The sequence below is a fragment of the Anabrus simplex genome, chromosome 1, assembly GCF_040414725.1.
Source record: "Anabrus simplex isolate iqAnaSimp1 chromosome 1, ASM4041472v1, whole genome shotgun sequence".
NCBI lineage: Eukaryota > Metazoa > Arthropoda > Insecta > Orthoptera > Tettigoniidae > Anabrus > Anabrus simplex.
In genome coordinates this window covers 510864857-510888748 of record NC_090265.1, presented here as the reverse complement: position 1 = coordinate 510888748, position 23892 = coordinate 510864857, and the positions used below count along the sequence as shown (strand labels likewise).

Below are 23892 nucleotides of genomic sequence, written 5' to 3'. Positions count from 1 at the left end.
TTCATCAAGTCTGGAATGGAATTAAATGCTATAATGGCCCTATACAATACACCATTAGTTCCATACTTCAATGTATTAATTCTAGGGATATGTAAGTTTCCAGATTGCCGTGTTGCATGATCATGAATAGATGAATTACTGATTAATTCGAGTTTTATTTCCCCCCGAGCCAAACTAGGCCTATGTTTAATTTTGAAAGCAAGTGTTACCAAAGAGTATGCAGTAGATAACCTAAACGGAAGAATGCCTGTTGATGGGTATATTAATCATCTGGACATTAAGAATGGAAAACTATACAGGGCTCTGAGTCCTTTATTTTGAAGAATGTGAAGTTCTGCTATCTGAACTTGAGTGCAGCTACTCCATACAACATCAGTGTATTGTAGATGACTATAAATGAAAGTATAGTAAACACACCAAGTTAGAAGCAGGAATTATTCCACGTAGTCTGTTCAATACACCTATAGTCGGTACTATTTTACTCTTAATAAATTGTATATGATAGCCCCAGTCTAGTGTGGAGGTTAACTGTACCAACACCTGAATATTTAATACAATCAACTTGTTTAATGTAATCATCATTAAGAGTCAGCGTATTACTCGGCCCTATATCTCCAGCTCTTCGGAAAAGTATAAAAGCAGTTATTTTGGAGTTGATTGTAAGATAATTACAATTAAACTGTTCAGTTAATACAAAGAGGGCATTCCTCATTTTATATATCGCTTCTGACAATTGTTTCTGATTTTCTTATTGCAGCTGTGCATTACCTTCCTCAAAGTGAGTTACTAAACTGCTCCAATCTCCTGAAAGAAATTCGGAAGAGAAATGAAATGTAACACTTGTAATGATGGGTTTCCACAGCTCCTTTTAGTAATATTTCTAAAGCTACTTTTAAGTAACCTTGTCACAAGTTGTTTGCATAAGTGCGAGCGATTTATAAAACTCAGTAAGAAACCTCTCATCAGAAACCAACCAACCTAACCCCATGGCCCTTGAAGGGCCTTGGCCTACCAAGCGACCGCTGCTCAGCCCGAAGGTATGCAGATTACGAGGTGACTTGTGGTCAGCACGACGAATCCTCTCGGCTGTTATTCTTGGCTTTCTTGACCAGGGCCGCTATCTCACCGTCAGATAGCTCCTCAATTCTAATCACGTAGGCTGAGTGGACCTCGAACCAGCCCTCAGGTCCAGGTAAAGATCCCCGACCTCGCCGGGAATCGAACCCGGGGCCTCGATTTGTGCTGACAGGATTTTCCATTATTTTCGCTCAATATTGCATTTAATCGGTTATGTTTCCTAAGCTGCATTATTGAATGAAAGAATCTGTTGTTCCAATGTGGAGAGCTGAGTTAGAAACTTTCTTTAGCTCCAGTTGAAACAGGATATTCTGATGACATATGTTGAGTGAAATGTAAACTACGTGATCAGGAACACGGCCAACTGGATCCCTCACTGTGCTCCTTATACTAGCCTTGACAATCGCTTGTGAAGCCCAGCATAAAGCTGTAATTGGAAAGTTTCACTATAATGCCGCTGGAGAGCTGGCTTCCTACTCACAGACAGAAAGCTGTATACCGCAAATCGCTGCATTTCCAGTTTTATTTATATTGTTTTGCTGTTGTAAATGTTGGCATTGTGTTCGCAACGAGTGCTTGTTGGCTTGATATTAAGAGCTGATAGTTATGCGCTAGTGAGTTTATTTTTTTATTGTGTTTTTTCTTTCTTTTTTTTTTGTTTGCTATTGGCTTTACGTTGCACTGACACAGATAGGTCTTATGGCAAGGATGGGACAGGAAAGGTCTAGGAATTGGAAGGAAGCGACCGTGGCCTAAATTAAGATACAGCCCCAGCATTTGCCTGATGTGAAAATGGGAAATCATGGAAAACCATCTTCAGGGCTGCCGACAGTGGGGTTCGAACTCACTATCTCCCGAATACTGGATACTGTTACAAGTAACTATTCTCATTTTGGTTCCGTATTGAAGTTGACGTATGTCTCAAATATTATTACAATATTTTTAAATCCACCTGTTCAATACAATACATTGGACTTAAAAATATTGTAATAATATTTGAGACATACTGGATACTGGCCGCACTTAAGCGACTGCAGCTATCGAGCTCGGGTTGTTTTTTTGTGTAGTGTGGTGATTATATTCTTTAAATTGTGTTTACAAATCTTGAAATTTGTGACATTATTGTGCGCCTTTTTGTACTTCAAGCAGAAATTTTCTGCAAACAAGAACAAATGTAATGAGTGGCTCAAAGTGATTTCTCGCTGTAACTTCGTCCTAAACAAGAATTTTAATTTACGCGCTAATTCGTTTTTTTAATGGTGTAGTGATTTGCTTTTCTTTAACTGTGTTTGGAAATATTCGAATATGTATTACTGTGTGCCTTTTTGTATTTCGAACACTATCATTTCACGAATTCTCTATAGACCAGGACAAAACTAGTTGCTCAAAGCAATTAGCACTTTCCTCTTAATTTTCCGTTTCTATTTCGGGCATCTATCATCTTTACTTCTTTCATAATCTGTTTACCCCTTGGCCTTCTCCTCGGACTCTGCAAGGGATCCCGCCTCTACCACCTCAAGGGTAGTAGCGTGAGACTTCGGGTCGGGGATAAAACTGGGAAGGATGACCAGTACCTTGCCGAGGCGGCCGCAACTGCTATGCTGAACAGGGGCCTTGCGTTGTGGATGGGAATATTGGAAGGGATAGGCAAAGAAGAGGGAAGGAAGCGGCTGTGGTCTTGAGTTAGGTATCATCCGTGCATTTGCCTGGAGAAGTGGTAATCCATGGTAAAAACCACTTTGAGGATGCCTGAGGTGGGAATCAATCCCGTTGACCTCCCAAGGCTGAGTGGACCCAGTTCCAGCCCTCGTACCACTTTCAAAATTTTGTGGCAGGACCAGGAATTGAACCCGGGCCTCCGGGGGTGGCAGCTAATGATGCTAATCGGGTATTTTTTACCCCTTCATTTTCTTTCATTGCATAATCCTTAATCCACGATCTCATATACTTATGTTACTCTCTCAAGGCACCAAAGTACAAAACCAGGTACATAATGCGAAGAGACTTCAAGCATTTTAATACTGAGATAATACGAAATGAAGCATATCAATTGCCGTGGAATGACATTCTACTGACTAATGACATTGATGATAAGGTTGACAGACTGAACTCTTTAATATTAGGACTGTATGACAAACACGCTCCGAAGAAGCAAATTCGAGTTTCTCACCCTTCGTCTCCTTGGCTAACAAATGAAATTAAATCGGTCATGGCAAATCGTGATGCTTGGTATAGGCGATTTAGGCGAACTGAAAGCACTAGTGATTTCGAAAATTACCGTATTCTCCGAAATCAAGTTAAGAAATTAATTCGTAACAGCAAGTATAAATATATTCAAGAGATAACAAACAGACGAAATTCAGCACTAATATGGAAACATTTGCATCAGATGGGTATAGGTCGCAGCCTGACCATGCAGACACCCAGTATACCACTTGATGATCTAAATTCTCATTTTACGAAAGCAGCATACACTAATAATGATATTACTGACAATAATGACTATGATGCTAACTATCCTAATAATGATAATAATAATAATAATCATCAACCAGTTGATGACCTAACTAATGATGATATTAACGCCATAAATGCTCATTCCCGAGTAAATCAAGTAAAATTCACTTTCAAAAAAGTTGGGGCGAACGATGTGAAGCGTGTAATTTACTCCCTCAAGTCTGATGCTCCCGGTAATGACGACATACCATTATCTTTCATAAAAAATATTATTGGTGCCATATTACCTATTCTGACGCATATATTTAATCATTGCCTTGTACAGGGAGTATTCCCAACTGTGTGGAAGCACGGTATCGTCATTCCTATTCCTAAGAAGAATTCTCCTAGTTTACCATCAGATTATCGCCCTATATCCATTCTCCCACCCCTTTCCAAAGTACCAGAACGCTTGGTACACGAACAAGTCCTCACTTACTTGACTAACTTCTCACTGCTTGACCCTTACCAATCTGGTTTCAAGAAAGGACACAGCACAACGACTGCCCTACTGAAAGTAACTGATGATATCCGACAGGCAATGGACACTCGACAAGTGACTGTACTGGTTCTACTTGATTTTTCTAGTGCTTTTGATACTGTTGTTCCTCAACTGCTACTTTCAAAATTGGATTCATTAAATTTCAGCAAGACAGCAATAAACTTTTTCAGTTCGTACCTCAAAAATCGCCGTCAGTGTGTCAAAGTAAATAATAGCAGATCTGAGTGGCTTAACAAACCCCTCGGTGTCCCCCAAGGGTCTGTACTTGGACCATTGCTGTTTGCAATTTACTTACACGATGTTGCCAAATCGATTACACATTGCAAGTATCATCTTTATGCTGATGATCTGCAGATCTACTACCACTCAAGAACTGATAAAATTCAGAGTGCTGTAGAAAAAGTTAATGCTGATTTAAGTCTCATAAGTAATTTTGCATTGAGTAACAATCTCAAAATTAATCCTCTTAAAACGCAAGCAATAATCATTGGTACTTCAAAAAACTTACACGTCTTAAAACAATACGAAATTCCTCCTGTAGCACTAAACAATACCATTATTCCATTTTGTGAAACAGTTATGAATCTTGGTGTGGCTATAAGCGAAACATTGAACTGGTCGCAACATGTGATGAAAGTGTGCCAAAAGGTATATCAAAGCCTGCATCCTCTGAAGCGGTTTAAAAATATATTTCCTCGGTCCTTGAAAATAAAGCTCATTCAATCACTCTTGTTTCCGATTCTCGAATACTGTGATACAGTTTTTATTGATATCAATAACGAGCAAAGCATGAGACTGCAACGTGCCCAAAATGCATGCATCAGGTATGCATTCGACATACAACCATACGCCCATGTATCCCCATTCTATACACAATTATCTTGGTTACGACTGAATGACAGACGTAGACTCCACGCAACTACTTTGGTGTATCAAGTGCTTTCTGAAAACACTCCTCCTTACCTATCCACCAGATTTCGCTACCTTAGTTCCCTGCACCTGTTCAATACCCGGTAGGGCTGTACGCTAGAAATTCCTGTGCATCGAACCGCAACCTACAATAGATCGTTCACTATCACCGCCACGAGCTGGTGGAATGAACTCCCCAATGACATCAGGGAAGCTAAATCTAAGACAAAATTTAAAATCCTTTGCCAGCGTCATCTTTTAAGCACTTCCAGTCTTTCTTGAGTGTGAATGGGATGCATGAATGAGAGTGAATATGGTTGTTTATTGCAATGTGTTCCTGTATATAATTTAGTTATACTTTACTCACCTTAGTTTAGTTAGTGATACTTAAGTTGCTTTAGTTATACTTTAGGTTGTAAAGATTTCATATGTTTAAATTTTATGTAAAATATACATTGTATATACATGAAGTGGTTAAGTGTAAGAAAGGGCCGGGAGCCCTAACTTCGCCACAATAAAGACGCTTTAATAATAATAATAATAATAATCCTTGAGTCAGAGTCGTATTTGCCATATGACAGCAACACAACAGATTTTTATCCAAGATAATCTGAACTTTAACATTTAAACACTGGCAAGTAAGAACCATTACCGTTATGACGGTAAGGCCAACGTATGAAGTGTTGTTACCTGAGCAATTAACAGTTTACAATGTATTTACTAAAATACTTTTGTCTCACTGAATATTTATTTTATATATTTCTTCTTTTTTGCTATTTATTTACATCGCACCAACCCAGATAGATCTTATGGCAATGGTGGGATAGGAAAGGGCTAGGAGTGGGAAGGAATCGGCCATGGTCTTAATTAAGGTACAGCCTGATGTGAAAATGGAAAAGAAAAAAAAAAAAAAACGAAAAAAAAAACAGAACACCATCTTCCGGGCTGCTGACAGTGCGGTTCGAACCCACTATCTCTCGGATGCAAGCTCACAGCTGCGTGCCCCTAACTGCAAGGCCAACTCGCCCGGTATTTAAAATTCTAGTGCAAGGTATGAATGAAATGTAACCTGAATCTATATATATAGAAATTTACATTTAAAGATTTTTGAGTCAAAATATTTATGTTATCCATATAACGAATATAGAAAACGTAAGGCTTTTATGTTTTGTCCAGTCCCCTTCCTGAGAGCAGCACTTGAATTTTAAAATTCTCATTGAACAATGGCTCTCAGAGATTAACATCAAAAGACAAAAGTATTGTGGTTACTTCTGCTATGTATCTAAATGCCATGATAATAAAAGCAATTACTATTATTCCTGACAGTTAAGGAACGTCAGTGGGACTACGCCATCTCTCCGCAGTTCCATTTCACAACGTCGTTTTGGGACATATCAATGAAAGTAGCCTTTAGGATTAATCATTTTAACAGTATTATTCAATGTAACATACTCCTTTATTCCCTAAATTAAGATAAATTGGCAATCAGAGTCAATATCAGAACGTCAGCTTGACTACTCCACCTCTCCGCAGTTTCATTGCACGACATTATTTTGGCAAATATCAATCAAAGTAACCTTTAGGATTAATCATTTTAACAGTATTAACCTATGTAACATTCTCCATAACTCTAAATTACGATCGGCAATCAAAGTCAATATCTTTTCCACAAAGAAGCATGCATTTCTACCGCAAATAGATAGGCCACCAGCGCCACGTGTCGAGCTGTGTAACCACTCCTAATTACAATGCGTGGACCTGATTGTCAAGGCCGGTAAGGAGATAGCTAGAGCGACACATCAAGTCGGCCGTGTCAGGAATGGAGACTATATGAACTTGAAAAACATATAAAGAAAATTAGAAATAAGAAGTGTAAACACAGATCGAATCTAGACTGCTTCGGTAGGAAGCAGTGATTGTGTAGTTTTCTGTCTGGAATAAGTGTGTGTTAATGTTGTAAATAAGTACAATAGTAGCAATTAAAATGTTCCATCCAGAGAAAGAAAACTGATCGCATGTTAGATAATTCTATAGCCATTCTAAGAAAGATAACCACATTAAAATAATACATTGCATTACACAATATTTTAACTACCTACTGGTAGGCTACCCTTCACGTGGTCAGTGGATGAGCAGAATTACAAAGGCAGTGTAGTGTCAACAGTTAATTTACACTGGACCTTTCTTTTAGATAAGTACTGTAATAGGATTAAGTCCAACGCTTGGCTGAATGACAAACATTGAAGCCTTCAGTTTGGAGGGACCCGGGTTCGATTCCCGGCCCGGTCAGGAATTTTAATCGTTTGCAATCAATTCCTCTGGCTCTGGGTCTGGGTGTTTGTGTTTGTCCCAACACTCTCCTCTTCATATTCAGACATCACATCACACCACACTACCAACCACCACAGAAACACGAAATAGTGATTACATTCCTCCATGGATGGTTGGCGTCAGGAAGGCGTCCGGCCGTAAAAAAGGGCCATATCCGTATCTGTGACACAGTTTGCATCCGCAACCCCACAGGTGTGGGAAAAAGTGGTAGAAGATGAAGACTGCAATAGGAAAGATTAAAATATTCTATAAATTAATAGTATGCATTTGTGTAACATTTAGGACCTTTTACAGAGCATTTTTAATATATACGTTGTTTCACACGATTTACACATTCCCCCCATTTTCACCAGTATTCCTTGGGTCCCTTGAATAGTGTAAACGAGGGATAATACTGTATCTGTAATTATGCACAACTGAGACCTGTCAAGGGACAAAGAAGGGTAAAAGACAAATACATGAAGCAGAAATGTATTCTGAAGTAGAATTTTGGAAGGCAAGGAGATATAGAATATGAAGGTATAAAAATAACTGAAAGTGGTAAAGGTGACAGAATATCCACAGCAACAAAATATTTGGACATATTTAATGGACGACTGAAGAAAGAATGCTAAAATAGACAGTAGTAATACAAATAAAATGAAAGGATGAGGAAAATAGAATTTACAATGTATAGACTTACTAAGAATAGCACTACTTCAATGATTGAATATTTCTGATCAAACAAATTCATTTTAAGGACATGTAGGCATGTAGAAGTACACAAGAAACAAGGCCGGTGGTACTTCAAGTTTTATGGTAAAATTTATTTAATATTTTTAATCAAGTAGGTAATAACACTGAAATTTTTAGTCACTTAGGTTTTTTAATGTCCAACGTATCAAGGATTTCTGGTATGAATTTCTCTAGCTCTTCGGAAGTTGAAGTAAAGTCGCTATCAATCCACTTTTCTTTCAGTTTTTGCAGGACTGCACCCATTGCCTTGCCACCTGAAACAAGAAGTACCAAAAAAATGTCATTACTGTTACCTGAGCTAAACGGATAAACTACTCCTTGTTTGCTCAATCACCATATGATGAAACTGAAAAATTGATAATTATCTAATAAACAATGTAAAAAAAAACTACTGTTTGTATAATTCATTATTATAAAAGTTCATCTTGGACTACACCCCAAATTAATAAACATGATAAAATTGACTCTCACCAATACCAAGTCAAAAGTGAAGTTTAGGGGTGAAACATCAGAGACATTTGAAATTAAAACTGGACTACGGCAGGGAGATGGGCTCTCACCACTATTATTTAACTGTGCTCTAGAAATGGTAATGAGGGAATGGTTTAGAAAATGTCCCCCCAAAATAAAGATTGGCCGAAAAATCAAAACAAATTGCCTGGGTTTTGCTGACGATTTAGCATTACTAGCAGTGGACATAAAAGAAGCAAAAACCCAGATATCAGAACTTCAAAACATTGCAAATAAAATTGGCCTCAAAATATCATTTGAAAAAACAGAAATTATGCCCCAAAAACCAACACAGCTAAAAGAAGTCACCATAAATGGTAATAAAATCAAAATAGTAACTCAGTTTAAATATCTTGGAGAAGTAATAACACATAACTTAAATGAAAAAATCTCAATCCAAGTAAGAACAAATAGATTAGCTAAAGCACAAAAATTAACATGGGATATCTACAAAAAGAAATGTCTATCAATAAATACAAAAATAAAACACTACAACACAGTTATAAAACCGGAAGCTACATATGCAGCAGAAACACTCTTTTACCTGAATAAACAATCAAAGACTGACAGACTTCAGAAAATTGAAAGGAGGATTGGAAGAACCTGTATCAACAAAAAATATCAGAAAGATGGACAGTGGCGGTTAATACCTAACAAAGTCGTGTACAAAGAGCTAGAACCCATTACAGATACTATGCGTAAGAGGAGACTGGGATTCTTTGGACATATCATGAGGATGCAGGACTCGAGACTTCTGAAACAACTAGTACAACACAATCTCGTCTCAAAAAATACCACAACAGGATGTAAATGGATCAGAGAAGTAAGAGAGGATCTGAAGGAAATAGGCCTTACAACAGAAGACACCAAAAATAAGATAAAATTGAATACAAAACTCAAGAATACAAACCTCCGCTTTACCCTTACACAAAACAAACCAACAACACGCACATTTTCAACTGAGGAAAGGGCACGAAGATCGGAGCGTCTGAAGAAGTACTGGGAGGACCGCAAAGCCCGAACAATCCCTTCAAAGAGACCTGAACGACGGACTGACTAAAGTGATCCTATGTGGTCATAAAAGAAGAAGAAGAAGAAGAAGAAGAAAAGTTCATCTATATAAAGCCCCCATTTTATGTTGAATATCCTTGCTTTTTAATAACAGTAAAGAAAAATTATGTATACAGTTTGTTTGTCCAGCCCTTGTCCCGTTTCCCTACGGGGTCGGGTATGAGGTGAGATGAATTTGTCGTGGCGGTTTTTTATGACCGGATGCCCTTCCTGACGTCAACCTCATCAGAGGAGTTAATGAGAGATGAAATTAATGACGTGATATATGATAGTAGGGAGAGGGTGAAACCCGGTGCCGGCACATAGCCTACTCCTGTCGAATAGCACCAAGGGGTCTGCTCAAGGCTTAACGTCCCCATCCGACGGACGAATCACCATCAACAGCGTCATATGCCCTCACTCCATATGAGCACTGCGGAGAGGTTTGGAATTTAATCCAGGCTTTTGGCACGCAATCTAGTGATTAGAAATTGTATACCACCACCTCCCCTACCCTGCCGGCCAACATTCTGATGGTGAAAATTTTTTCGACCAACGGGACTCGAACCGGCTAACCTCGGTGTTAGACCGTTTTAGACTTCAGCGCCTTAACGATCATGGCCACCAGGCGGGCTAAAAATTATGTATACAGTAGTTTTTTTTTTTTTTTTTTTTTTTTTACAACTTGCCTTACATTGCACCGACACAGGAAGGTCTTATGGCAACAATGGGATAGGAAAAGCCTAGGAGTGGGAAGGAATCAGCCGTGGCCTTAATTAAGGTACAGCCCCAACATTTGCCTGGTGTGAAAATGGGGAACCATGGAAAACCATCTTCATGGCTGCCGACAGTGGGGTTCGAACCTACTATCTACATTAACAAGTCACTGATGCTTGTGTTGCTGGGGACTTGTAAACTGATGAGTGAAGACACGTGAACTGTAGAATGATGATGAACTACTGAAAAGTGTATTAAAAAAAAAAAAAAGTTATGCATCCTTCAATATCATTCATGCAATAACTATCTGAAGTCAAACCATAAGTCTCTTCGTATCTGAGATAAAATTGGTAAGATTGAATGTGACAACATGAGTATTCCAGTGTGGTCTGTTATTTATACAAACAGAAAATGTGAGTCAAGAGGGAAAAAAAGAAAAAATCAACATTTAAAAATTCTCTCAGCTGAGAACAATTCATTATCCAAGCTGAATATTCCTACAACCCAGTACATAACTCTAATATCACAAGAAGTAATTTTCAAGTTGTAGGATTGCTCATTTCAATTTAAGAGTTTGTAAGAGAGATCTTTTTGAACAAGCTGTCCTCAATTATAAAAATGCAGCATATCTAATAAAGTATTAATAAAGGCTTAAAAAATATGTTAAATACTCTGAAAATATGGAAGGAGTCCCTTCTATTTCCAGTATTATAGCAATCTCTGATGTTAGAAGAATATGTTTCTCAATGTAGTTCTTTAAACTGATAGTAAATGTAAACAAACCTCCACACAGCCCTAACTAATGACAGCAAAACAATGTCCTAAGGCAGGAGGTTGAAAAATTGTTGTTCAAATGTTTTCATTCCCCACCCTGAAGGGGTGGGATGGGCCACCTAAAGGCCAAGAGATTTAGACGGGGTTTGGGAAGATGTGAAAAAATAAGATTGAAAAATTAATTTAAACTGTACTATCAGGAAGGAAAGCCCATCAGAATGTTGACGGACAGGTTAGGAGAGGTGGAGGTATACAAATTCTAATCACAAGATGCGCCAAAAGCCTGGATTCAATTCCAAACCTCTCTGCAATATTCATAAGGAGTAAGGGCAAATGACTCTGTTGATAGTGGTTCTAGTCATCAGATGGGGATGTTACGCCTTGAGCAAACCTCTTGGTGTTACTCAATAAGAGTAGGTTATGTGCTAACTGTGGGTTTCACACTCTCCCTATCATCATCATCATCATCATCATCTCCTCACACCCAGATGTGCAAGTCATCCACGGGAGTCAAACAGAAAAACCTGAACCAGGTGAGCCGAACATGACTTTGGACACTTCCAGCACTTAAAGCCATGAAATGAAAATGAAAACCTACAAAAAAAATTCCAGTCATTGACCGGGCCAGGGATGGAATTAATGAAGCCCCCATCTTGCGACAAGGATAGGAATTGTGCCGGCTGCTGAGGCCTATTGCACTCCTCTGGGGCAATGATTAATGACTGACAGATGAAATGAAATGATAATGGAGAGTGTTGCTGGAATGAAAGATAACAGGGAAAACGGGAATACCCAGAGGAAAACCTGTCCCGCCTCCGCTTTGTCCAGCACAAATCTCACATGGAGTGACCGGAATCTGAACCACGGAACCCAGCGGTGAGAGTCGACGCGTTGCCTCCTGAGCCATGGAGGCTTTACTAAAAGCCATATGCTAAATAAATAATAATTGGGAAGGAAGAGGTTCTCCAGCTAATCAATTGTATAGAGGTATGGCCAGAAAGCTAATTTTCAAGTCTGGTTGTATCCCTACACTTTTCAGGACTGAAGGCCACATTTATGGAAAAATGAATTTCTGTAATGCTAATTTGTATCTGCACAAATAAAATTCACAATTCAAATTTGCCCAAAAATGTGGACAGTACTTTCACTAGCAGAGGCCAGGTTTGATTCTGCACCAAACTTGTAAATCAGTGAGATGCATCTTTAAATAATGCAAAGAAAAATGCAATTTTCTTAACCTGTAGCACCAAATAGTATCTCTAGTGTTGGGAAGACCTTTTTACATAAAGAAAATCCACAAAATGTTCAAGAAATCAGATATTCCAGTTCTTGTACTTGTGCTATGATCTACAATAAGCAGGTAGGATGATGAAATGCATACGTCATCCATGTTACCAAAATATATTTTAATTTGTTTTTCCTGTGTTTATCCAGCTTCCTTCTTCTTATCCTACAGTTTCCACTACAAGACTGTAGGCCTGTGATTATGGCCCTTCAATGAGTTTTTTGAAATTTGCCCTTCTGATGAACCTTGGAAGCAGAAAGGAGCTTATCACGGATGAGAAGAAATTGATACAGGAGAAGTGGGATTGATGGATTTGAAGATGGCGTTGTATGAAGATGTGGAGAATTCCTTGTCCTTTTACGTTTTCATGCTTGTCTTGTCTCCTTACTCTTGCTCCCTCGCCTCACATTGACCTGTCCTCGTGTTCATTCTATTGTGTGTTCACATTCATGTTGCTATATATGACTTCTATTTTTTCTTTTTTTTTTTTTTTTCTTTTTCCCTAAAGGGATGTATAACCGAAATTTGTGATTTTCTACATCTCAGTTCTTCATGTACAGGATGTGTACCAGGAACTGTAGGAGACATTGTTACTGTCAAGTTGAAAGGCCACCTTAGATGTTACAGTATGTTGGTGATCTAAGAAATCATGAAGACAAGCTCTGAGAACAATCATAAGTAAAATTATTTGAAAATTCAAATTACATTTACAGAGAATAAAATTCAGCTTTCCTCCTATGAGGACATTGGGTCTGAAGAGGGTATCCATTCCAGCAGAATTCTGCTTTCACTGCTGGTTAGCTGAACATTTGGAATGTCGACATTTATAACTAGGTGGCCTAGATGGTGCCACTTCGGAAGACCTGCACCACGGTAGCTGAGACCATACGATGATGATTATTATTATTACTACCCTCATTTTGTTGTTATGATTATTATTTTTATTATTACCACATCTGAAAACTTCCCCTGATTGAGCGGTTAACAATCATGCCTTTTTTTGTCACTTCTCTATCCATTCACTTCAAAATTCATAATTCTTCCTGACATCATGACTATATTATGGCTGAGTTAATTTAAATTTATCGGGTGACACCAAGAGCCCCGCCAGAGATTTTCAACATGTCAACGACAACATGCGGTGCCATGATATTTGACTGACCTTCAAAAATATACTGCCTCGGCCAGGATTGAACCCGCTAACTTAGGATCACGATCCGGACACTCTACCACTGATCCACCATGGCAGCTGCCAGATGAGGTGTAAGAGTGAATCAAAGATGATGAAATTTGGATATGGAAATGTTACACAAATATGGATAGTGTTAAGGACTTGCTTCACATGTGTAATTCAGGGACAATGACTGCTACCTGGGTCTTTTCGCTTACAGGAAATTCAAAAGCGGCCATAAAGCAGAATATCTCTACAAACTATAAAAAAGAAGTTGCATGTTGTCTATCTTTACTCCTGACAGCCATACGGAGATCCAGCTATTTCATCTCAACATCCTGGGGTACTTCACAGATCACACAAAACAGACTGTTCACTCGCAAAAGGAACTATTTATCAACGAACATCATATTAGATCTTTTTGTCTATCATGCTACAACGGCTTAATGGTATGTCAGGAAGGATACAAGTATGCACCATAGTGAGAGGTGAGGTACCAGGTATTAAAATTAAATGCACCGAGCTCAATAGCTGCAGTCGCTTAAGTGCGGCCAGCATCCAGTATTTGTGAGATAGTGGGTTCGAACCCCACTGTTGGCAGCCCTGAAGATAGTTTTCCATGGTTTCCCATTTTCATACCAGGCAAATGCTGGGGCTGTACCTTAATTAAGGCCACGGCCACTTCCTTCCCCCTCCTATCCCATCATCACCGTAAGACTTATTTGTGTCAGTGCGACGTAAAGCAACTTGTAAAAAATATATATATTAAATGTGCTGAAACTGGAATGTATAATGTACTGTTCTGCATTCATTTGTTTGTTAGTGAGCAATATATTTTGCGGACATGTTACATTCCGAGTACCACATCCAGTTTGTGATAACTATCATGAATCGGTGCAGAAAAGATGCAAAAGCATTTGTTTTGTTTCCTTTCGTTCACATAATTTTTTGTTTATACAAGAGTAAAAATAGTGTTACTTCACCTGTTACTTGACTCTAAAATGGTTTCATTATGGTGAGTAATAAATATTCTGTAGCATATTTCAGTTTAGCCAAATATGTACTATTTGGGAAGCAACCTACCATACAGCTAGCAAGCTGAGGTGAAAAAGTATTGTAACTGTCTTTTAAAAGACATAGTTCAGTATCAAAAAATTGCATGAACTCTGTGGTTCATAAATTTATTGGGTATTCACAATAATAAGATTTTTTAAATGCACTGTGTACGTAAAATAACAACATTGTTGAAAATGACTATCACTTGCAGAGAAAGCTATTGATTTAGTCCTTTTTGGCAGATGAGTAGGCAATACTGCTTGCAGTGCTCCCCACACAATGTACAAGTGCACTGAGCTGTTGATTGGTAATATCCCCTTTAATTGCAGATTCTGTAATGGAAACTGTGAACGGCAGCCATTGCAAAGACATGCCATAACTCAAAGTTTGATTCCTTCCATTCGTTTGTGTTAATGGTCGGAGTGTCATAGAAGTCTCAAACTGCAGTTTCTGCTTTTTCTTCTTTTCACCCCAATGCTGCACATGCTGACTTGTGTGCTAGGTTGAGGTTCTAAGATAACTCCCTGACAAAGAAGTCAGTGCTGGCCAGCAAATACAATAATTTGTTCCATACGTTGACAACTGGAGGGCTCTTCTTAAATAGGTATACAAGACAACAGTAAATAATAAGTTTCGACTTGGCATTTGAGTCCTGCCTTTTGGCGGAGGGTAAGTGAATTAATAAACAGCCAATCATAGGCAGCCGATCACTCCAATAGAGTGCGTTAAATTCACAATTGTAGGTTAGGGGTTCTCAACCAAATCAATACTTGGACAGTGTTAATTATATGCATTTATGTTTAAAAGTATATTATGAGTACAGGACTAGTTTCAATCCTCTGTTGCGATCACCAACAATGATCCGCTGGATATTCAACTGATGCATAAGACATGGATTTTCTATTTCTGGAACAATGTTATTTCATGGTCTACTACGATATCGGTTGAAATGTAGGACCACTGGAATTTGATTTGTAGCTTCGTGAATGGTATTATTCACACAGCTCATCATAATCGGCAATACATTTGGCCAATTCTAATGTTTTCCTCTCTAATAAATTCTGCAAAATTTCACTACTTCCTCCATTACCCTCTCACTTGGGTTACTCTCCAGTCTTCTTACTGAATTTAGAATAGGTTGAATGATAAGTTCACAAATCGCTTGCTTGAATTCAAATGAGGTAAACTAAGAACCACGATCAGTTAGCAAGAAAACCGGTTTTCTCATAAATGGTATAAGATACATCTTTATTCTTCTCCAAGTCTGCTTAGCATTAGCTTTTTGCATGGGATATAAGGTAAGATATTTTGAGAATACATCCATCATGACCAAAATAAATTTAAAACCCATTATTCCATGTGGCACAGGTACGAAAACATCCAGTCCTTTAAATTCCCGTGGTTTACTTGGTAATATCAGAATCGGTGATTGAGTTAATAAGAAATTATTGGATTTCACTCTCTGGCAAACATCACAAGTCTTGATAATGTCTCTACCTGTGTCTTAATTTAATCCATGTACAAGTTTCGTGTAAAGTGGCTACAACTTTATCCACACCAGTGTGATCGATCATTCTATGAGTGTGTCATACAAGATCTTGTAATTTATCTGGTACCATAACCTTTCACTTAGTATGATCTCGGTCTATAAACTTATATACAATCTCATTCTGATACAGATAATCTCGAGATATATGATGAGTTTCCTCATATCTTTGTTCCCCAGGTAACAACTTTCCTGTGAAATAATTAATTAATAGTCTTAGATATTTATCTCTTTTTTTAGATTGTTTAAGAAATCCTAATTTCCTTAGAGTTTAATAATCTTCAGAAATTAGTTCTATTGATACCACATCTCTGACTTCTGTATTGGGATTTCTACTAAGGATATCTGTGAGAATGTTATCTTTTCCTTGGCAATGTTCAATGAAAATGTTCTATGATCTGTTCGTACCATAATTCAAAATCCATAAATTAACTTTTTCAACATTGGAGAGCATATATGATAGAAAGCACTTCCAATTCCGTAGTCGAATAGTTCTTCTCATGTTTTTGATGTTTTCTACTAAAAAAAGCTAAATAAGTACAGTTCTTGGAATCCGCAGAATCTTCTTGATACAAGATCGATCCAATTCAAATGTTAGAAGCATCAGATTGCATGACGAAAGCTTCATTCAAATTTGGGTATACTAACTTGATATTTTTTCCAACATTCCCTTAGTTTTGATGAATGCCTCTTCTCATCCCAAAGACCAATTCTATTTCTAGTTTTTCCTCAACATTTCTTGCAAATGAGCCACAGTTTCCACATATCCTGGGCAGTGATTCGCTAAGAATTCACCCATGCCCAAGAATTGGCAAATCCGCTTAATTGTTGGAAAAAATTTGTGAATAGATTTGATTTTAATAGGGTTACGCCTTTTCCCATTTCCATCAATCATGTGTCCAAGATAAAGAATCTCAGGCTGACAAAAATGAGATGTTTTAATGTTCGCTTTGAAATGATTAGGATAAATTCTTGAATAACTTCTCCAGTTTTCCCATGTGTTCATCATAGGTTTCCGATGCTATTAAGACATCATCAATATATCTTGCCGTAAATCCCTTCACCTCTGGAATTAAACATCTGTCGAGGGCTCTTATCAAGGCTGATCCTGTGTTTCTGATCCCAAAATTGTGAACATTCAAAAATGTATGTTTGTCCTTCAAACATAAATCTGGTTAAAAGTTTAGAATGGTCATCAAGCTCCAAATGGTGATAGGATGAAGTAAAATCAGCGCAGGTGAAATATTTCATATTCCTGAATTTTCTGATACTGGTAATGTCCTTAATATTAGGTGCTCGATCATGCTCAGGTACAAATTTTTCATTCAAAGACCTGGTACCTAAGCATACAGGTAATGAATGATCCATTGGGTTTCTCTGTCACTACTATGGCGTTCACAATTGGAATAGGATTCTTCGTAATTATGCAATCTTTTTCCATATCCTCGATCTTCTTTACCCTAGTGTGATGTTTTTCCAGTACTGGGTATGGTTTTCTTTTGGAGGGTAGCATGACTTTAACCAATAATTCATACTTAAAATATGGAATTTTCCCAGGCTTATCATAAAAAAACATGTTTGTATTCGAGCAAAAGATTCTTCAATAATTGCTTCTCTCTCTCTCTCTCTCACTCTCTCAGAACCATTAATTTCTGCTACCTTCTTCATATTGTCATTAGGAGGATGGGTTTCTGATTCACCCTCTTCCAAGATTTTATCTATCACTCTGAAGATCTCTTCCATATCTTCCCATGTTTCTGATATTTTTATTTGCCTAGAAATATAAATAAGGTTATTATTCTCGAATGGGTTTCTTTAATATCTTCCTAATTTACAATTATAACTTCTGTAATTTCAGCTTTTCTAAATTGAATAACGTCATGATCAATAACAACTCCACAAGTCCTGATAAAATCAGCTCTAACTATCAAATTAAATTTCATTCTCGGCATAACCATAAAAGAATGAAGAAATACTGATCTTCCAATTTCCACTTCTAAGAAAGTTTGTTCCTTTATAACAACCATTCTATCAGGAATAATGCCTCTAATCTTCATTGCAGAAAACCAATTCTATTCCTGTTTTTCCAACAGTACAATGCTTGGAAATGATGCTCATACTTGTGCCTGTATCAATCAAGACCTTCGTTTTCAATCTTCCGATTCTGGTTTCAATAACAGGAAGTCCTTTCATATTATTATGTTCATTTCTTACATAATCTTCTAATAGTTCCTCAGGTTTCTTATCCAAGAGTCTATTTGTGCTACAGTCGACTCATTTCCATCCCCAACTTTACTCTCGTTTAATTCCCTATCAAAGTTTTTTCTTTCCTCAGGCCAGGCTCACAACTATATGGTAAGGAACTTAATTGATTTTTGCACTTCCTTTTTCTTTGTTCATCCTGTAATTGAAGCTAAGCTCAGCTTCTAAAATTTTATCATCTTATTGCTTTAAGGTCTGTTTCCACTCTTTTTTTGTTGTTGATAATTTATGCAGTTCCTCCAGGTACCTTCCACTTTCTTCACATCTTCTCTGTAAATTATCTCTAGTGTTGGTTTCTTCCCCAATTTTCTCCCTTTGGTTCTGGATATGGTTCTTTCACATATGATTTATTTTGAGGTCTATTTCTCCCGTTTCTGGAATCTGTTTTGTAATTGGTAAATTTTCTTCTCAAAAATCATCTTCGATCATCTCTCCTTTTTCTTTCTGTGGTTCCACTTCTTTCTTCTTGGTTGACTGACAACTGGGTATGATTATCTCACTTCTGTTCTCTATTCGGATCTATAAAATTAATATGATGTTCAGATGATTTCATATTCCGAGTCTGGTTAAACATGGTAGTACCATCCAATTATCTAAGCATGATTTCAGCTTGAATAGCACTCTGAATATTCATTGCTATTAGAATTCTTTGAATATGACCTTAATCAATCTAACTCTTTGAGTTTATGCATTTGGCTGATAAAGAAATCTGCATGTCTCATTGTGGTACATGAGGCATATTTTCTTGAATACAGTTCGAATTTAAGGTTTAGTTGAATTTCATAACTCCAGTATTTATCCAAAAATGCTTTTTGAAATCCTTTGAAATCCTCAAAACTATATTTAAAAGCCAAAAAACAAATATTACCTGCTCTTTCAAGAAACTTCCCTACAGTTCTAAGCTGTTGATCTCCGGGAATGTTTATCCCTCTAAAATAATCTTGCATCTCCCTAATAAATCCACAAGGTGTAATTCCAGATGAACCTCTGAATTTCTTAACTGAATTTAAGGCAAGCCTGGTTTGGTGTAAACAAATAATGATGCATTTATTGTATCGTATAATAAGCACGATTGTACTTATGATGTCCCAGTGTAGAAAAAATTAAGAAAGAGACCACCAGCATAAAGGTGAATTATATAAATCCCACATAGAATTTTTCAATGCCCAAACTAGGGAACCACCAACCAACCTAGGAAGATATATATTTTTCTAACCAATTTTCATCAACTGTGCTACATATTCCATAACAATTGTATCAGAGTCACTGCCACTGCCTGAAATTTCTACAATATGGTGTCACTCCCAGAATTCTGCAGACAGACAGATGTCATCACCAACTGCGACACAATAAACAATCCCAAATAAAAGTTTAAACATGTTATTCCTTGCTTCGCACTCCATATCAAGTAAACCAATACACACACATCTAAATGAAGTTTGTATGTCAAGCAAAATAAACCACTGGTGACAAATTAATATACACTTATCAGCAAAACATAGTCCACCATCCTTTGACAGATGGCACCATAACCAAATTAATTAGGTGCTAGCAATACACAAGCCTCATGCAGTGGCACAAATGACTGCAGGTCCCATTCTTAACCTTTACCTAAAATGGGGGCAAGTCCACAGTCTTTTGTATTTAAAAAATGTACTTTGATTTACTTTAGGGCTAATTAAATTAGTTATAGGAGAGCTTGAATATGTTGTAATTTTATTTCATTATTTAATATTTCTTGTAAATGCCTTCCAAACATCAGGGACATGCAATTTTTGGGCCAATAAGGTATTTCTGAGAAAGAAAGAGTCTTAACATTTCAATATTGAAGAACATCTTTTGGTGTAGTATCACCTGAGAAAATGTTCCCCAATCTAGTTTGTTTTCGAGTAGAAATTATAACATATATACAGCCCTGTTAGCACTCTTAAATTTTATTCCTGCAGTATAGTATCTAAAATTATCTCCCAAACTGTCCTATTTAGAGAGAGAGGTAAATCCATGTCACTGTATTCCCCTTTCAAGAAAAGACTTTGGAAGTATTACACCAAGATCCTTTAACCCTGATTATTGCTCCCAAATGCGATTTTGACGTAAATAAATATCACACGAGAGCACATTCACTTCCTTGTGTAAACTACTTTATTGTCACAACACACAATTACATACAATAGCAGGTGACACTACACCACTTAATAGCAGAGTAACCTGAAGTTGATTCTGACAAGTACAGATATCAACAATACTGACTCGCTCACTATAACACACACACTCTTGAACTGACTGACTCACAGCTCGATATATATAGGCCTACTGTTCGATCAACTATCTAGATATTACAAGATATTGTTATTGTTCATTTCTATCTGTATCATTTCTTTCATTTCTTTTCTTCTTAGGCTAACACAGTTTTTAGTTTCAATAATGTTTTGTATTAACCGTTTCACTGAATTTTATCACAGCGAGTTCTTTTTTGCTCCACATAATGATGTAAATATTGTATATTGTGCTAATTTATTTTTCCATCTAGGCTCTCTTTTGTTTTTTTCATTTGTTCCTTCATTATGTTTTTTGGCATTTTAGCTTGTATTATGTAAATTATTTCAACCTCGCCCTTTTTCACTGAAGATGTCTCAAGCGAGCCGTAACATATTTGTATTTGATAACTCCATCTAATGATGGAATATATGATGTATTGAATAGGAGGATACACTCAATTTTTTACCTTTGTAAAGTGCAACCATCTAGAATTATAGATTTCTGGAAGGGTTCTTACACTTTATAAATGGAACACAAAACATCTATCGACCAGCTAGTCGAATAGAGTACTCCCGTAATGGATCCAGCTCGAACTTTCGATTACTGTTTACCAATACACATGGAAATCTCTTCAACATTCTTAATGTCTCTCTATATGTATCTGGATAATAAACCTTACAGTAAGTTTCCAGAAGTTACCAAATTATAGCAGAATACACCTAATATATGAACATTATAGTTTTCTACAGCTTTCGACTATATAGATTTTGAGGTTAAACTTATACACAATACGTATTTGAGGTTATACAAATTTATAATACATATTTACAGGGAAACCATGTATTAGTTATATTTAACATTTAATCCTTTCACTCCCACTGGGACATATATGTCCCGCAAGGGCATCAAGCAATCCCATTGGGATTTAATTCAATTATAATAGCACAGGACTGTGTCCCAATGGTTATCTATACATTTGTTAGATTTAGCATTGCCATAAATTTCCAACAGATGGCATTCGTTCTAAGTTTTATTCATAGAAAGGGAGATTATCGATACGGGTCATTGTTTTCGCGCCAATTCTCAGAGGTCACATTATTTTGTTCATTGTGTAACACACGCAAGTGCTTATAGCGATAATAAATACCACTTTCTTGCATCTTTCATATTATTATATCAGGTTAGTGCAATGTTATATCTAATTTCTTTACAATGGGACACATATAACCCATTGGTAGTTTTTGTTGGGACATATAGTCCCAGTGGTATTTTATAACCTGGTTTACGAAATAGCTTTTGTTTATTGTAGCTAAGATCACTTCAAAAAGACGGCATTGGGAGGATGTCTTTTCGAATGACAACCAACTGGCAGAGTTTTTAGAGACCAATGGAGAAGATCCAGCATCAGATTTGGACTTCGGCTCTGATGATGTTGCGGATGTAAATTACGTGCCTAGTGATAATGATTCGGTACGTTTGGATGGTGATACAGCCTCAGAAGCAGACAAAAACGACAATTGCAGGGAAAGTTAGACAGGAGTCAATGTCTGAACTTGGCTAATGCTTCTGGAACGCTTGCTGCAAGAGGGCAGGATTCTAAAGAAGTGGTGGTACTTAGCAACTGCCATATGGCAAACGAAGTCGAAGTGCTAAAAAAAGAAGAAAAATGGGCATAAAGAAGTAGTTCCCTGCCCAGAATCAACATCATTCTACAATGAAATTATGGGAGGTGTAGATCTCTCAGATTGGAAAGTTGGAACATACCATTTTGATAGAAAATCTCAAAAGTGGTGGAGAAAGGTTTTCTTCAAGGTCCTCATGATGGCCCGTTGTCAATTCTTGGATTTTGTATCAAGAAACCAAGCATAAAAATATTCCATTGCTGGAGTACATTATTCCCCTTGCAGAACAAATGATGACTGTTGGCAAAACAAATGCAACTGTAAAAAGGAAGAGGACATCTGGGCGACCTACCTCGCATCAAAATTGATGTTGAATTTCGGAGATCAGTTGCCGGTGGAAGGCAACACCAGAAGGCGATGTGTGAGGTGCTCAAAACTGAAGAAAGAAACAAGAACCAAAATTCTCTGTACAATGTGTAAGCTCCCTCTGTGCAAGAACTACTTTGTAAATTATCACACTTGATCTACTGCACCTAATCTAACCTACATGTGAAGTGTTTTAAACTTAATAATTTGATCTTATACATCATCGTTTTAAGTTTGGATACTTAGTATTCTGTGTACCATATTTTGTATTTCATACTCTTATAAATAATGGTATTGTAAATAAGGGTTGGCATCTTTCAAAATATACCACTGGGACATATATGTCCCACACAGAAATACCATTGGGACACATATGTCCCACCCCTCTCAGAGGCACAACGTATCCGATATGAATTAGATATTGACAATACATACTAATTAGAAGTTCGTTGACCAGTAAATGCAAAGAAATAACCTAATTAATGAAACGATAAAATTGGTAGTGAAAGGGTTAATAAAGGATAATTTAGCATTTCATAAAATATAATTAATATATATTAAACATAATAATTGAAGGTTTTACAACAGTTAAGAGTGTAGTACCTATGACAATTATCCCCCTAAAACCTTCAATATCTATCCTGTACATTCCTTACTCTAGGTTTTAAATTATATCTAGGTGTCCTTATGTCTATGTCTTCAACTCTCTTATCCTCCAAGGTAGGTATCGGTGTGTGTTGATCCTCCATGAAGTCGGCATTCTTCTGCGGCCCCGTAGAGAGTGTTGACTCCTCAGTCTCTCCGTCTTCTTGTAGGGTTGAGGTAACGCCTTCAATTCCGAAGTATGCACCTTCATTACAGGTCATTATTCTCATGGTTACTCCGTACTGAATGATGTTATACACAGCAATTATAATTAGAAATATTTCTTGTCCAACTATTCAATACAAATCACCTTTTTGGTGTTGACACTTTTATACAATTAATTTCTCTAAGGGACATGTTTCGCTCTTATAAAGAACATCTTCGGCCTAAATCTTAATCTTAAAATGATGTTCTTGAACAGTCGTAAATATATTAAACAGAACGAAACATGTCCCTTAGAGAAATTAATTGTATAAAAGTGTAAACACCAAAAAGGTGATTTGTACTGAATAGGTGGACAAGAAATACTTCTTATTATAATTACTGTGTATACACTTTCGTCAGCAGTGTAGTCTTCAG

The 23892-nt window shown here is 37.1% G+C and overlaps 1 protein-coding gene across 1 annotated transcript in view; it reads right to left on the bottom strand.

Annotated features, from left to right (window-relative positions):
• Nucleotides 1–8100: 8100 nt before the first annotated feature.
• Nucleotides 8101–23892, bottom strand: part of LOC136868568 (CCA tRNA nucleotidyltransferase 1, mitochondrial) — a 131826-nt gene continuing 116034 nt past the window's right edge. Inside the window, exon 10 of the mRNA XM_067144783.2 lies at nt 8101–8304. Coding sequence (XP_067000884.1) covers nt 8168–8304 — 137 coding nt within the window. The 3' untranslated portion in view covers nt 8101–8167. The remainder of the gene's footprint in view (nt 8305–23892) is intronic.